The sequence below is a fragment of the Homalodisca vitripennis genome, chromosome 1 (genome assembly GCF_021130785.1).
Source record: "Homalodisca vitripennis isolate AUS2020 chromosome 1, UT_GWSS_2.1, whole genome shotgun sequence".
NCBI lineage: Eukaryota > Metazoa > Arthropoda > Insecta > Hemiptera > Cicadellidae > Homalodisca > Homalodisca vitripennis.
The window spans coordinates 91,476,278-91,492,385 of NC_060207.1; the positions used below are offsets into that span (position 1 = coordinate 91,476,278).

At 31.0% G+C, this 16,108-nt stretch overlaps 1 protein-coding gene across 2 annotated transcripts in view; it reads left to right on the forward strand.

Moving 5' to 3' along the window:
- The window catches only part of LOC124366587 (UDP-N-acetylglucosamine--peptide N-acetylglucosaminyltransferase 110 kDa subunit), a 207,991-nt gene that overhangs the window by 159,442 nt on the left and 32,441 nt on the right, over positions 1–16,108 (forward strand). For both annotated transcript variants that reach the window (XM_046823185.1, XM_046823193.1), the window contains one exon: positions 13,386–13,491. In XM_046823185.1, coding sequence (XP_046679141.1) covers positions 13,386–13,491 — 106 coding nt within the window. The remainder of the gene's footprint in view (positions 1–13,385; positions 13,492–16,108) is intronic.

Below are 16,108 nucleotides of genomic sequence, written 5' to 3' on the forward strand. Positions count from 1 at the left end.
AGGCTACAATTTATGATGACTGTGTATATCATAAAATAGATTTCGTATGTTGTATTTGTAAAAAAAACAAGCTGCTGCCAACATAGGAACACTGAGTCCAGCACCAATTGGTGCTAGACAGACTTGGACCGCTTGGCTTAACTTGGCTTGTCATTACTTCCGTCAAATCCGTTATCTGTTTGCAATTGTTGTCCACAATGTTCAACCCTGATATTCGGTGTTTGTATTTCACTGTACAAACTTGCATTGGCATAAATTGGTTGAACATTCACTTTTTTTAAGAATAAGGCTAAATAATGCAATGAATTTTATGGATCTTAGATATTTATTGAACCGAAACACATTTGTCAGATTAACAAGTGTGGCCAACAGTATGTGCTGTGAGAAGTGTTTTGATAAACAAATGCCTTTAGTATATAAAGATAGTTGCATGTTTTAGTTATTTAAATTATTGTCCTTGGTTACATTGTAAAATTTATTTTTGCATATTCCCTTCACTATAAATAAAATACCATTATAATATAATCCCATAATTTGTTAGTGTAACAAACCGATATAATGGTGTATTGAAGGCTAAACAGAATATAAAGTCTTACTAACCAATCAAACATTGTTATTTAATCATATGTGTTATTATGGTACATGATAAAATGCTACGTAATTAATTGTACTCTGTGTATTAATTTGTTTGTCCTGCGATTTTCTCGTCATCATGACGAGAACAATGTGAAAATGTTGGAATTTTATCTTTATTTTTGCCATTTATACCAAAATCAATGGATGTTTTCCATGTTTCAAGAGGAGCTTAAATATAAAGACGTCTCTAGGACCTTTATATCAAGAGTTATCACACAGATGGACAGACAACATGACTTTAAGAAGGCCCTATTAGGTCCAATTAATCTGTCCCAAAAAAATGAAGATTCTGGTTAATAAATTGGACAGTGAAATTTCACTATGTAAAACTTTACTTTAATCCAAATTAGATGTTTTACAAATTGTACCTTTTTATTTTAGAAATCATATACTTATTTGATCAAATGCACTCAATAGATGGTTTGTTGATTTAAAATATGTTGTATCATGTTACTAAAGTGTTTCAATACAAAAAGCTCATACGAGAGAAGAACCCATAAGCTGGGGGATTAAAGGAAGCTGATATGGCAGTCTATTGTCATCCACGTACCGGATATCACCAGTGCCTGGCTTACCAGATATTTGTACATTAAGCTTGCAATCTTAATCTTGGATCAGAGTCTGGAAATTTCTGGATATTCACAATTAGAAAAAGTTAAAATTAATAAAAGCATACAATGAGGGTTTAAACATTTTTATTAAAACCATTTCTTTTGCACTATAATAATTTTATTATAATAAATTGTATTTGTTCTACTTTTTTTCAGATAAACTATACATTTCAAATTAAGTTCCTTCTTAATAATGAAATTAGGATGACTATGGGGGTTTTGTTTACTTTTAAAGAAATATTTTTCACAATAATAATCATTATACATTAAATTAGGTTTCTTTTATTCATTTGATTACTTATAGGGATGCCATTCTAGAAATAAATAAAGTCATATGTTTTTCAGTATTAAAAAGTGATGTAACTAGTCTTTGAAGCAATTCCTATAAAAATATGGACAAAGAAGTAATAAGGTTTGAAGATTATAACTGTATGGTGTAATATTAATGAGAATTGCTTTAAATACAACCCTATTACTTTGTGATAGCATATGCAAAAAGTTATTAACTTCACCTGGGTTTATATTGATGCTTAGGATTTCGTAGCAGAGTCAGGGTTGGACGAACACTAGAAACGTTCTGGGACCACATGATTAACCTAAGTCTGTGGACTTCGGTAGGTTCAGAGCCAGGCTGTAGATTCCTTTTATCTCTTAGTTAAGCTCTGATTAAAAATTTGATATTGTGCAACATAAAAAAAATTGAGAATATTGTCGTGTTTCAATGCAAAAAATTCATATCCAATCCAAAGGAATAAAATAGTTTTCGAGACCATGCTCTATATTTGATAAGGTAGGTTACTTATTTGAGGGCAGGATAGAAGGAGAGGACCCCACACATTTAATCAGTTTGGTACGAGTCACGGATTTGTTGGATAAATGTGTTTTAAGGAGAGCATGAAAGATATTTCACCTGCAAATGTTTTTCAAAATTCACCTAAGATTGGAAAAAATCCTATAATTATCACATACACTGTATAAACAGGTATTGCACAATGGTCTCATAGTCACACATTAACAAGAAAGACTCAGCAGTAAGTAGTCTTGTCCTTTGGACATTCACTGGAAATTTTAATGAGACCCTTCTGTTTATTTAGGATGCTATTCACACTACAGAGTATAAAAAGAGAGTTGACACTTCAATGTTCACATTCTTCAATAGATTTTATGTTTTTTGTCTTTTTAAATCAGTGTATATGCATTTATTTAATGGCTTGACCATTTGCAGTAGTAAATATATTATAAATTTAAACTCATGTAACTCATTTATGTATTTATTGTTATACATGTTGATTTGGTACATTTGCTGCATTCTAACATTTTCAATAATGTTAAAAGCCAATAAATTTATTTATTCATTGTAGTCTTATAATAGCCACTCTTAACATTGGCTTTGTTCATGTTAGTCTCCATTTTCAAAAAATACATTCTTTTTTATTAATTGCCATTAAACGGAATAAAAAAAACATTAAAGGCTTAAAAGTCATCATAAATTTGCACACTTCATTTTAAAGCTTTATAGTACAGTATTAATAATTAGCTGAGCATTAGAGAAGTCTATCACTTGTGCGGATGCAAAAATGTTATATTTGTCTTCCCATCTGCATGAAGTAACCTATAGACTTGAAATTGTGTTGATATCCATGAAACTCTATTTCTATATGAAGAACACTGAGTTTGATTATATTGCACGTCATTCCATGGGATTTGACTCTTAAATACTCATAAATTGGCCTTGTGGGTAACCATAATGGCAATGAGAAAGTAGCAGAATAAATAAATTTGTAAACAAACTCAGTAGGCTTATGCTCATAATAGGCTTTAGCATGTAACCTAATAACACACATCCCAATACATTCAGCAACCATTTAATGGTGACTTTGTGTATAGACTATTATTATTTAAACACTGATATGAAACCCAACCATAGAATTTGGCTGAGTGTCATTTTAGTCACAATCTTTGACACAATACTCAGTAAGTTAAAAGAATTTCTTTTTTGATTGCCTCGGGAGGTGTAAAAATAAAAAAAAATCACTTGATAAAAGTCAATAGCTCATTTTATTATTGACAAATAAAACATCAATCATATGGCAACGCAATATTTTTATAACACCCATCGAACAAAAAAGGCATTGTGAGAGCCTATTGAGTGGATAGGCCTCAATGACGCGCAGCCACATTCCATGGTTGGACATTCAACATCATTGAACTCAATCATGTCTACATAGAAATGAAGTTTCGTGTAATATTTCAAGTCTACAGATGAAACCTTTCTTTTTAATATCTTGCCTCAGTCTCAATGTTAATAATAACTGAAAGTCATTTTACTGATATACAGCATACAAAGAGTCTTATTATAATTGTTATACAGTACTATTAACAGTTTCAACGCAAGTAAATTGCATAAGAATTGTTTACAAAAGTGGTTTTCAGTGTAATATTAGAAAAATGTCCATTATAGTGCATAGTCTGTCAGTCTGTTAGGAACGAAGAAAGTGTTAAAGTATGCAAGACATGGATTCTCTATAGATGAAATATTCTGAGTTTAACACTAATGTGATGTATTTTTTTAAATTACTAAAACAAATTATTCAAAATAGTTCATGCATGATGGAGATCAGCCACTAAACACTTATCTTACCTTAAAAATGGAAAGATAAAGAATCAGATATTTAAAAAAACTTAAACAGAGTATTAGTAGGGCAAAAAGAAGCTTACTTTTTCAAAATTTAAAGTTTAACCATATTCATTGATAGAGGCATGGGAGGGGGGAATACGTATTTATTACCTACTGAACACTGTCAATTACTAGAATACAGAACAGAACACAGGTTTTGAATTTTGGAGTTATAGTAAATATGTGATCAGAAATTACAGTAAATGAATTTTTATAGCAGCAACTACTGATGCTACATCTATATGATGTAATTTACCTAGTAGCTTGATCTGTTAAGACAGACAGCGAGAAGCTTCAACCACTGGGCCACTAAACACTTATCTTACCTTAAAAATGGAAAGATAAAGAATCAGATATTTAAAAAACTTAAACAGAGTATTAGTAGGGCAAAAAGAAGCTTACTTTTTCAAAATTTAAAGTTTAACCATATTCATTGATAGAGGCATGGGAGGGGGGAATACGTATTTATTACCTACTGAACACTGTCAATTACTAGAATACAGAACACAGGTTTTGAATTTTGGAGTTATAGTAAATATGTGATCAGAAATTACAGTAAATGAATTTTTATAGCAGCAACTACTGATGCTACATCTATATGATATAATTTACCTAGTAGCTTGATCTGTTAAGACAGACAGCGAGAAGCTTCAACCACTGGAGCTTGTCAGCTGACTGCCAGAGCCTCTAAAATGAGATCTGTCACGCAATACGGATTTCAAACAATGCATTAACATTAAGTTTTGTTTTAAGTTACCAAAAGAATGCCAAAGAAGATCACGAAATGTTAAAATCACTCTGTGTATGGTGATAATGTGGTAACTCTGAAGACTGTATACAAGTAGTATGATTTAAATATTTCCGATTTAAAAGCAGAGATGAATTGGTTGAAGACGAGCAGTGTTTGGGACGTCCACTAACCTCAAATACAGACGATAATATGCAAGAAGTACATCAGACAGGCAAATGACTATTCGAGAGCTACGAGATCAGAGGATCTTAACGTCTCGTACAGTTCTGTAAGCTTTTTAACCAATAATTTACAAATGAGATGAGTGAGTACAAAATTTGTTCCTAGAATTTTGGGTGATGAACAGAAGGAAAATTGTGTGTCAGTCTGCATAGAGTTGAAGGATTATCTACAAAAGATCCGGATTTCATGGCCAAAAGTGTAACAAAATGAAAGTTTGGTCTATGAATATGACCCTGAGACCAAAATGCAGAGTTCTTAATGGAAAACCAGTGTATCCTCTCGCCCTGAAAAGGCATGTCAGTCAAAATCGAACATCAAGGTCACGCTCATTGTTTTTATTGATAGTGAGGCATAGATCATTTGTTGATAGTGCGATTAAAGATTGTTCCAAGGGGAACAACTGTGAACTGTATAAGAGTGTGCTGCAAGAAGAGATCAGGAAAAAGGAGTGAATGGCTTTCTTCTTTATCACGACAATGTGCCATGTCACACCTCGCCTCTCATTTATGGGTTTTTGGGTGTAAAAAGTGTTTCTGTCTGTCCACATCCACCATACTCACCTGATTTAGCACCATGTGATTTCTGGCTCTTCCCAAAAATTTAAACTGTGCTTAAAGGATAACATTTTGACACCATTCCTGACATTGAGAGGGCCACGACTGAGCAGCTTAAGCCCTTCTAGAAATGTTTATAGTCATGGATTAAATGTTGGAATAAGAGCATTGCCAGCCAAGGACAGTACTTTGAAGGAGATTAAATAGAATTAAATGTAAGTTTATTACTTTTTGATATAAAAACTATTCACTGTATTTTTTGATCCCACCTTGTACGTATATATGTATACGTACGTGTTGCTAAATTGTGGAATATTTTACTTTGTGAGCCTAACAACCAATAACACGTATACCTGTATGTATGGCTACTGATATGATGTAAAAATTTATTTGGCTGAGCTTTAGCGAAGCCTATTACTCGAGAGACTGGAAAAATGTCATTTGTCTGTATATCTGTACGTACAATATCATCAAAATGACCTATAAACTTGAAATTTTGCATGAATGCTCATTTAAATAAAATGAACATTGAGTTTGAAGATGGTGATGTCACTCCATGGGTTTTGGCTGAGTGTTAGTGAATATTTTTACATTTGTCTTATGGATAACAATGATGGTAACAAGAAACTGCAGAATAAATAAGTTTGTAAACAAGCAGAGCATAGTCATAGAGCATTGAGTGGAAACTCAATGTTAAAAATAAAGTTGGAGACAAGATTTAATTTTAGTGCACTCTCGCTTTGCAGTGTCTTCCCTAGCTCATATAATTTTATTATTTGAACAGCGCTATAAAACATCACTTTATGAACCAAATGGAAATGAATTATGTGACAAGATATCCTGAGAAGAATTATATCTGTAGACTTTAAATTTTCCACAAAATTTCATCTCTATACAGAAAACAAAGTTGGGTTGGTTTACACCATTTATACATCAAGAATGACTGTACCGATTAAAATTATCTTCGATTTCTTGAATTCGTCTCTACCCCAAATAGCAGAATATCTATTAAAATATTATAAAAGTTCATGGAACATAATCAGGTAAATAGAAAAAGAAAAAGATTTGTATATAATGGAATAGATCGAAAGAGCATGTTAAATGTAATGAACTGTTCTGTATACACATGTCAGTACATCCATATGTTTAATTAATTTATCGGCTATTTTTAATTTGTTTAAATTTATAGTGTTGAAATTATAGAGTAAGCTTGATAGTAACAACACTTCTTATTTCAACCCTTTCTGCAACCACTGTTGAGCAAAGAGTAAAAAAATATCTATAAGGAAATTAAGTTTTAGGAAAAATTACTTTTAACGGTGCATTTTAGCAAATATTAAGTATGCAGTGCTTGTTCAGTACTGTAATGCAGGTACCAAAGATAAAGTTACTATATAATATTTCTTACACATTTAAGACTGTTATAAAACCCATATTAGTTGTCTTGTGACTTAAGTAGACTTCTCAGACTTGTGTATGTATAACATTTCCTTGATTGGGGGAAACCATGGCAAAATCAACTATGGAACAAAAAATACTAACACCGGATTAAATTACAATAGCCATAAAAATACACTTTGGACATATTTTCTTGATCATGGCAAGAAGGTTAACTCAACATAGGCGTCGGAAATATAAGTCAATCGAACAAGAAGTGCTCATACACGTGTGATGTGTACGAAATTGTGTGCATAACCGTGGTGAACTGCCAGTTTCTACATAGGCAAGAAGTTGTTTTAAGGAGTGCATGTCCAACCATGTGGTTGAGTGTAGTATTTGTGTCAATTTCTGTTCTGTACGATTGTATGTCTTGTCTATCTGCCTGCAGGACATCTTAGGAATTAAATGAATTACACTATGAAGTTTTGCATGCACCCTCAGCGAAGCCTGTTACATGACTTGTTTTGTATAGCCTTGTACAATGATACTTGTTATCCAATAATCACAAGACACAATATCACTGGCTTTAATGACGGTTTTAAAACAAACATAGTTAAAGGACCATCCAATCAGACCAATAGATTCGATTTAAGGAGATTAGAGTTAACAAAATCCTGAGAGTCACTTAACCTGAATATTAGATAATGGTAACTCCCCTCCATCATAGGATTACTTTTAAAAACAGGAAACATTTCTATTTTTAATTGTGGAAACTGTTTAATTATGATGTATAGATGTAGTAATTTGTATAAATATATTATGTTGTAACACAAACATTATTACTGACATTGCAAATTCTTTGTCCTTGATTATTCCAAAATTGAAACCCACTAGTCTCTGTCTGGGTTGACAAAGTGCCCAGTAGGCATGAAATATTTCGTTCATGTTTAACCCTATGCGCTCGAAAGGCCAGCAGTACTGGCTACACCAAGGTTGCAGACACCTCGTGTTAGTTTTGCCGTAGTTTGTCCTCGCAGCTCGTATGGCCAGTACTGCTGCCGCGCTTCTTTTATTGACAGCTCGGCGGCCATATTTGTTGTTTGCCTCACCAGATCGGAATTATTTTTCGATTTCCTCCGCGTTATTTGCATAGTAATTTAAAATGTTTAAAGAAGAATTGAAAAATAATTTAAAATTTATTTTTAATGAATATTTCTATTACAAAGATAAACTTACATTTGGAAAATTTAACTCTTAAACGTATGTTTTTAACAAAGATACGTAAATAAAATGTTATAAAGTATGCCTTTACATTTATGTTACACTCAAACATAAACTATTTTACATTTTTCTTAGTCTATAAATTTTTTTACGGAATTAAACTTTTAAAAATACATACCTACGTGTAGTCAAGAATGGTTAGCATACGTCTTCTAGTAAAATTTTCTAGATTTTCTCTATTTTCCATCTCTTCTATCATTTCAGTGTATAGGCCCACTACACGCCATTTGTCTCATTTGCACAGTCAATGTTTAGAGAAGAATTATAGGCTAATTTAAAATTTACTTTTATATAAACTTTCTAATACTAAGATAAGCATGAATTTAGGAAATATAAATCTTACATTAATATTTTTAACAAATGTAAGAAAATAAATGTCATTACAGTTCTATGTTTTATTACTATATACACAGTCACAACTATTTTACAATTTTCTTAGTCTTTAAATTTGTTTACGGAATGTAATTTTTCAAAACATCCACCGATGTGTAGTCCGGGTTGGCTAGCACAAGTATTGCAGTAAAATTTACTACGTTTTCTTTCTTTGCCAGCCCTTCTGTCACTGCATACTGTGCAGTCTTTCGTACATAACCTTACTGCCTGCACTGAGCTTTGGCGCTAAAACAATTGAAATTAAGGCTTGGTTGTTTAATTCAAAAGCTGCTCGATAGGTTTCAGCACTCACCATTAATTATAAAACAAATAGAATATTAGAAAATAACTGCTATGTTTAGTGGCCAGTGGTGCTGGCCTTACGAGCTATGGACGTATTATATATTGGCCAGTACAGCTGGACATACGAGCTGAGATAACATTACAGCAAAAATTAATCCGCGCTCCCGACAAAATGGCGGCGGCCAGTAGAGCTGGCTATACGAGCTCCAAGGACAAATAACAAATACTACCTTCGAGCGCAAAGGGTTAAACTTAATGTCTCCATTTCAAGAAGAAGACTATTTATTATCTTGGATTATCAATTGATGAAGATAGTCCTGCTCTTCCTACCCTATCAACACTTTTTTACATTTTTAATAAAATGTTAGCTACAATTTCTTAACTTCTAGAATAAGTTTATCTTAAATATGTGAGTGGAAAATTTGTCATTTTTGTTTTAACTGTTAGTCAACTCTGATTTTCTAAGTTTATGAAGCTTTCTAATTTTATTAAGCTCATGCTTGATGATATACTAAATTTTCTGCTACATCGAAGAAGCAAATGTCCTTGTTTAGGTAGTACAAGTCAATTTTGTAAACATTCTTTGGATAAGTCAGGGCTACAAGGATCTTAGAGAGCATGGATTTTGTTTTACCACCAATAGCTATCAGGTATGCAGAATGGATTTGTGACTGTAATGTTATTCTTTAAAATAAAATAAAAGTATTTTCCAGGTTAAAAAAGCAACACAGAGGACAATACCTAGCACAATAAGTAGATTACTTGTTACTTTATTTATTATTGTGCAGTGCTAAAAGGAGTTCATTCATTGATGCATTAATCAGCTTCATGCCATTGTTGTTAATGGAAAAATACAGCAACAACAGTTAGGATAAAATTGTGTTAGATGTTCCCAGAAACATTAATACAGTTTACTATATTTAAACATCTTAGTTACTCAGTACTATTTAGTATGAGTCAATTAATATGCCATAAAACCTTTGTTTGCCAATTAGAGTATTAAATTTATGTAGTATCATATGTTTTTGTAATATGTTTCAATACTTTCTGCAGGTTGTTGTTCAGGAGTCCTGTACACTTCTTGAACTTTGATGAGACGTCTGATTCTGGCTATTACTTTACCCATCCTTTCTCCAAGTCCAATCCTGTCATGACCAATAAGTACGAACAACTGGTACAATATTTGGCGGTCTTGTAGTGAAGTTGAATTTAAAATGTCATGATAAAGGCAAATTGACAATATTCATGCTTATTTTTTTTTAAGCAATTCTTTATAATTGTGTAATCCCTAACTGGTTAACTTATGATTCAACATACATACAAAATGTGTTTTGTAAAGTTAACAGCGTCACAGACAAAACATTCAACTCCACAAAGTTTGTGCATTTTTAAGACAACAAGTGAAAAAAATGCAGCTTTGTTTTACTCCATTGTTAGGGTATATTATTTCTGCTCACTGACTATTTTACGCAGATGTTGATTTTTATAAATCATTAAATAGTAAACATAACAAGCTAATTTTAGTTCCTCATGACACACATAGGGACATAGGGTAATGAATCATTGACTGTTGTCCTAATTAAATCTTTTTTTAACTATTAACATATGATTGATATTCATGTACAATAACAAAAGATAAAATTATGCTTGTTTATCCATTATAAATGGTTACGTCTCGGTGTAATGTGGGTGTATGTAAACAAAGTTCACAAAGTAGCTTCCATTGCTAAAAATTTGCTTTGCTGTAATTCCTCAATTAGATTATATTTGCTGGCAGGTCTTTTTACCCTTTCATGCAACTTGAATAGGACAGCTGTAATTTGGCAGCATCGTCCAATATTTGTGTACTGTTCGGGAAATGTGAAAACAATTTTTTTACTAACAGTATAACGCACTCTTTGACTATTTCGGCATCTGAGAAAGGCTTCATCTTTTTTGCTAGAATTTCAGTCACAAGATAAGATGCTTCGGTTGTTAGATTTTTCTTATTGTACTGAAAGTGTATTTCGGTTAAAACAAACTTTTATCAAAGTTTGTAATTTTTCTTCTCTGAGCTTGGATTGTTTTGGATATTTCTCTTTGAAATATGACTGAAAGTAGAATAATGTATATTCAAATTCCATAATGAATTTAATAATGTCCATTATTGTACCATTTGTTTCCATTAACAGTTTTACGACATAAGGCTGACATGTCTTTCTTACCTTTAACAAAGAAAAACCAGTTTTCCCACGGTTTTCCTCTTTTAGTTTTTGTTTTCTGCTCTTTGAACCAACACCTGCCATATTTTACAATCCAACAGTACTTATAATATCTCTAAAACTAACAAACGAATTTTTTTGCAAACATGAACTACGAACACACTGAGAAAAGATAAAATCACATAAACAACTCATAACAAGTGATAGCTTGTGCTCAAACTCAACTGAATAAATAAAATTGTTACTGACTGTCAGTAGTTACTAGTGGTGTAGACATGAAAGATGGAGATACCTCCTCCACTACTTATAGCTGTTGCCTCCTACCCTTGTGCGCGAACTGCGTTTTTCAGTAACCATACAGTACAGTACATTGCATTGTATGTTTTGTAGCATCGGGCCCATTATGATTGCTGGCAACGAGGCCCACAGATTGGTGTGGAGGACCTGATTTCGTCTATCTCTCTTCTATTTATTTACTGATTTAAAACAAAGACGACAATTCGGAGTATTTTAGCATTTCTAAAAATCATGGTTGCAAAAACTCATGTTGAAGTCTGCAAGTGGATTTTGGGCCGCGTAGTGAGTACCACTGAGCTAAATGGTCTGAAGGAAAACCATATCTGGTCCTATGGTTATGGAAAAATCAAAACAGTTTCAGCAAGATTTGAACTTGAGGATAATTTTCAGAAGAGTAATCGAGAAGTTTTTAGATTCAATATAGTATACAAAATTAGCAGACTAAAATCTGCCGATGTTGAAGGTGGCAATGAGTTTAAAGTTAAATTCAATATCATTGTAGAAGAAAGTAGGTTGCAGTAGATCCGTATTTGAATTCTCATTAATAATCCTTCATTGTTGTCAGTGCGTATTCTGTGTTAATGTTTGTCACAAAATAATGTTCACTATCAATTGTATGAGACTCACTTGTGTTTTCTTATTGCTGTAATTCTCTTTTTATAACAGTAGACTCACTCCATGTTTAGTTAATTTTCACCTGATTTATTTCATTCACTGGGAAATTAAATAATTTGGAATATATTCAAATCAGTATTCAATTGTTAATTTATTACATTGACTTCACTATTACCAATGTCTTATAACATTTTATATATATATATATATATATATATATATATATACATATATTTATATTTATAAGTGTATATATTTATATATACACTTAGCATGTGTTCACCAAATTTAGATTGTGGAGTCTCAGTTAAAGTCAAATGAAAATTTGGAATTCAAATTATTACTTCGTCATACTAGATAGATTCCAATACAGTCAATCACCATTATATAAAATTCCACAAATCAGAACTCGATATCACATGTAGAGTAACAGAAAAAATCTAACACTTTCTTCCCTTATGGTGTCCGAATTAAGAAGGAATCAGGGCGAGATCTTTCTCATAACGTGGTGGCTTACACATCGGGGTCCACAAACCAGAAATGGAGGGAAACCAGCAGTTCTTTAGCTTCCAACACATACCGTTATGTTCGACGAACGACAAACATCCTTCTTGTATTTGTTTTCAATTTCCATTTACCGTTCTTGGCACGAACAGTTTGAATTTAAATTTAACCAATACTGAATTTACAAAGTCTTTTCTATGATATAACTGCATTTCTTAAAGAATTTCCTTTACAAAACATTGATTTTTGTAAAGGAGCTTTTCTTACCTTAATTGGCGAAATTATTCATAAAATGAAAGGTTTCACTTGTATTTTTGCAACATACACAACAGAAATGCCTGCGGCTATCAGCATGGCTTTCGAGCTGACCGGCGCAAATGGCGACGAACAAGAAACATCCCTCGAAATATTGTCTAGCAGTAAAGTATCACAACTTACTTTACATTACATGGAATCAAGCAACAGATACTTGATTGATTACTTTTATCATGTTTTCTGTACACAGCAGTTTTTCAGTGATAACTTTATGAAACTTTATATAATGACAAAATGAAGTGAATAGTCAACATTGATTTAAGTTGCCTCATAACCAACCAAAGCAATCCAAGGGCCAACCCTCGTGTTCCACTTTAAATTAAAAAAATCTATTTGTATTTTTACAAAGATATTACATATGTATATTTATTTACACTTATTGTATATAAATCTTTTTATTTGATTTTAACTTCTTTGCATCTTTCCTACATCCTTACATTTATTCAGCAATCAAAACTGAATGGAAGCAATCCCTAGTATTTTTTAATCAGCATATTTCAAATCCCAAATTTGTCTGATTACAAAAAGATTACTGTATTAAAAAAGGGCTTTTAAAAGTTTTCAACACTTCATGTCTAGTTAAACTTTGCAAATCTTTTTAGCGATGTAGTTAAACTATTCTCTACTGATCTGTCTCACTAATTTTACTCATTGTCTTACCCCTAGCCTCATTGACCTGGCCATTGACACGTACCGCAGAGCCATTGAGTTGCAGCCAAACTTCCCTGATGCCTACTGTAATCTTGCCAACGCCCTCAAGGAGAAAGGGCAGGTACGTTGTGTTGTTTCACCATTGTCATCTTCTTTGTCTTGTTGATGAATTGTGTTCTAGCAAAAGGGGAACGGATTGTTGATGAATCGTAAATAAATAAAATTTGTATCTTAGGTATCTTTTGGAAATTAGGTAAATAATAGATAAAGATGCAAAATATGCATGACAAACACAAAGTATCTATATTGCTTTATGTCTTTTCTAAAATAAATGTTTTAGAATTTTCAATCATTGATATCAGAAAAACATAACTTATTCATTTTTATGGTTTGTTACCTAAAGTTTGAAATATTGTTTCCAAATAATCTTAAACTATTACAAGACATTGTTTAGTGAATTTTATTTAAAATAATAAAACTAAATGTATTGTTATTATATACAATCTTTTTTAGATTTTATGATTAATGCAAGATAAATTAAAATCAAAATTTTTTACAAAGGTGAAACATAATTATTAAAATAAAATATAAATTCTGTTATCTTTAAAGAAAATTGAGTTAAGTAATTGATTAATGCAAAAGTTACAAAAATATATTGAAAAGAAATAAATTTGATAATATTAACTAAACAAGTAAAAAAACAAACATGAGATCTCGGAATCCTGGGTTATCAGAGCTTTTAGGTTGAAGAATAATATTTGATCTGTAAATTAATAAAGCAATATTAAATTCTGGAAATAAAAATCTAATTATGAATATTAATATAAGAACGAGCTTACAGTTATTGAAGATGCTGGAATGATGATGATTGAAGAGGTTCACGTCTCGAATTCTCCAGGGGTGATGATGCCCAAATGTGATGTGATCTGTTGTAGTCCTGCATAGAATTCTTTGGCAAATCTAGATTACTGTTTACTGATTTTAAAATATTTACAAATCCTCTTGATCATGGTTGGGATGAGCCGGTTCCTTGGAATATTTAATCTGATGTCAAGTTGAATTATTTTTAAAGTATTCCATTTCCTTGAATTGTAATATGAGATTTTCGGAGTTAACATATGGTGCGGTAAATCCTTGGTAAAAAAAATTGGAGTAACTTAGTTACATTTGGTTAGTAAGAATTAGGGAAATCAGTTCAAATGTTAAATGTAAATAAATAAGGGATTGCAAATCAAATGAGATATAAATATCTCGTAAATAAATGTATTGAAATATGTAAAGTATAAATATGAATGTCAAAGTTAATAATATTTTTTGAAGTTTAATGAATTACATTTTTACTTTGAATACACATTTTACTATATTAATTTTATTCTTGTGAGACCTTTTGAAATCAATGATTCTAACATCAGGCAAAGGTTTTTCAATGTTCCAAGATTCTTCATTCAAAATTTTACTTGTTTTACTTCAATCTACATATAAATCATACTAAATTCATCATATGAATGAATCATCATTTATCATTGAATTATGGTAATTATAAAACCAAAAGAATGGTTAGTCGATAAAGGTATAAACAATTATCATAAAATATGTGTTCTAAAAATACTTGTTTAGACATTAACATTTTTGAAATGTAAATAAATAGATTCAACTAGTTATTAGAATAAATGGTAATGTTTTACAATCATTTCAAATATATTTTATATTACAACTGATTATATGTTTCTGAAGTATAAGTGTGGGGTAAGTGTGAATGTAGAATTATATGTCTTGAGTTGTATATAATAATTATATCTAGCACTGACCTTATTCACTGTGGTCTGTGACGAGAAATTTTGAATTTGTTTGAATGATTAATCTTTGTAATATTCAGTGAAGTAATATAATTTAGGCTGGTTTTAGAGATATTATTTTAAAATAAAAGTATGAATCCAAAAGTAAATTTAATTTGATTTGGCTTTTTCAATTAAAACAAATTTTAAAGGTTTTAAAATTGGTGAACTATTGTAGCTTAGTTGGATAAGTTTTTACATGAATGTAGCGATATTTTATAGGGCTTGATTAACAGGTTTGTTTAGGCATAACAAATGCATCATTCTAATCTTCTGGTATTTTATATAAAGGATAACATTTAGGAAAAATCTAATATATTGTTTTTTAGTTCTGTTCCAGTATAACTTATTGTAATGTTATGCTGATTCCAAATATATATATATATATATATATATATTTATGTGTATATATATATATACTTATATATATATATATATATATATATATATATATATATATATATATATATATATATATTTGTGTGTGTATATATTTGGATATGTGTGTACTTTTTCAAACTTTTATCACCAATTTGTTTTGTGTGGCTCTGTATATAAAAAGTAAACATAGTTACTTTTTTTCAAATAATTAGGTCTCTTACAAAACACAATAAAACCACTAAAATACTACATAGTAAATTATTTATAAAACAAACAGATGTATAATTTTAAGCACACAGAACCAATACTTGAATATAATTACAGTAACAGCATTAATAAGGCTCATTATGTTCACAAAATGTCAACTGTCGATAGAGAACAATATTTTTTGCAATAACAGAACAAAACAATAAGTCAAGTAATCACGATAATTTGGTGCATCAATACTCTGTCAGAATAAATTCATTATCGTCATTTATGGAAAGGTAAATACCTAACATTTAAACACTTAACAATATTGTT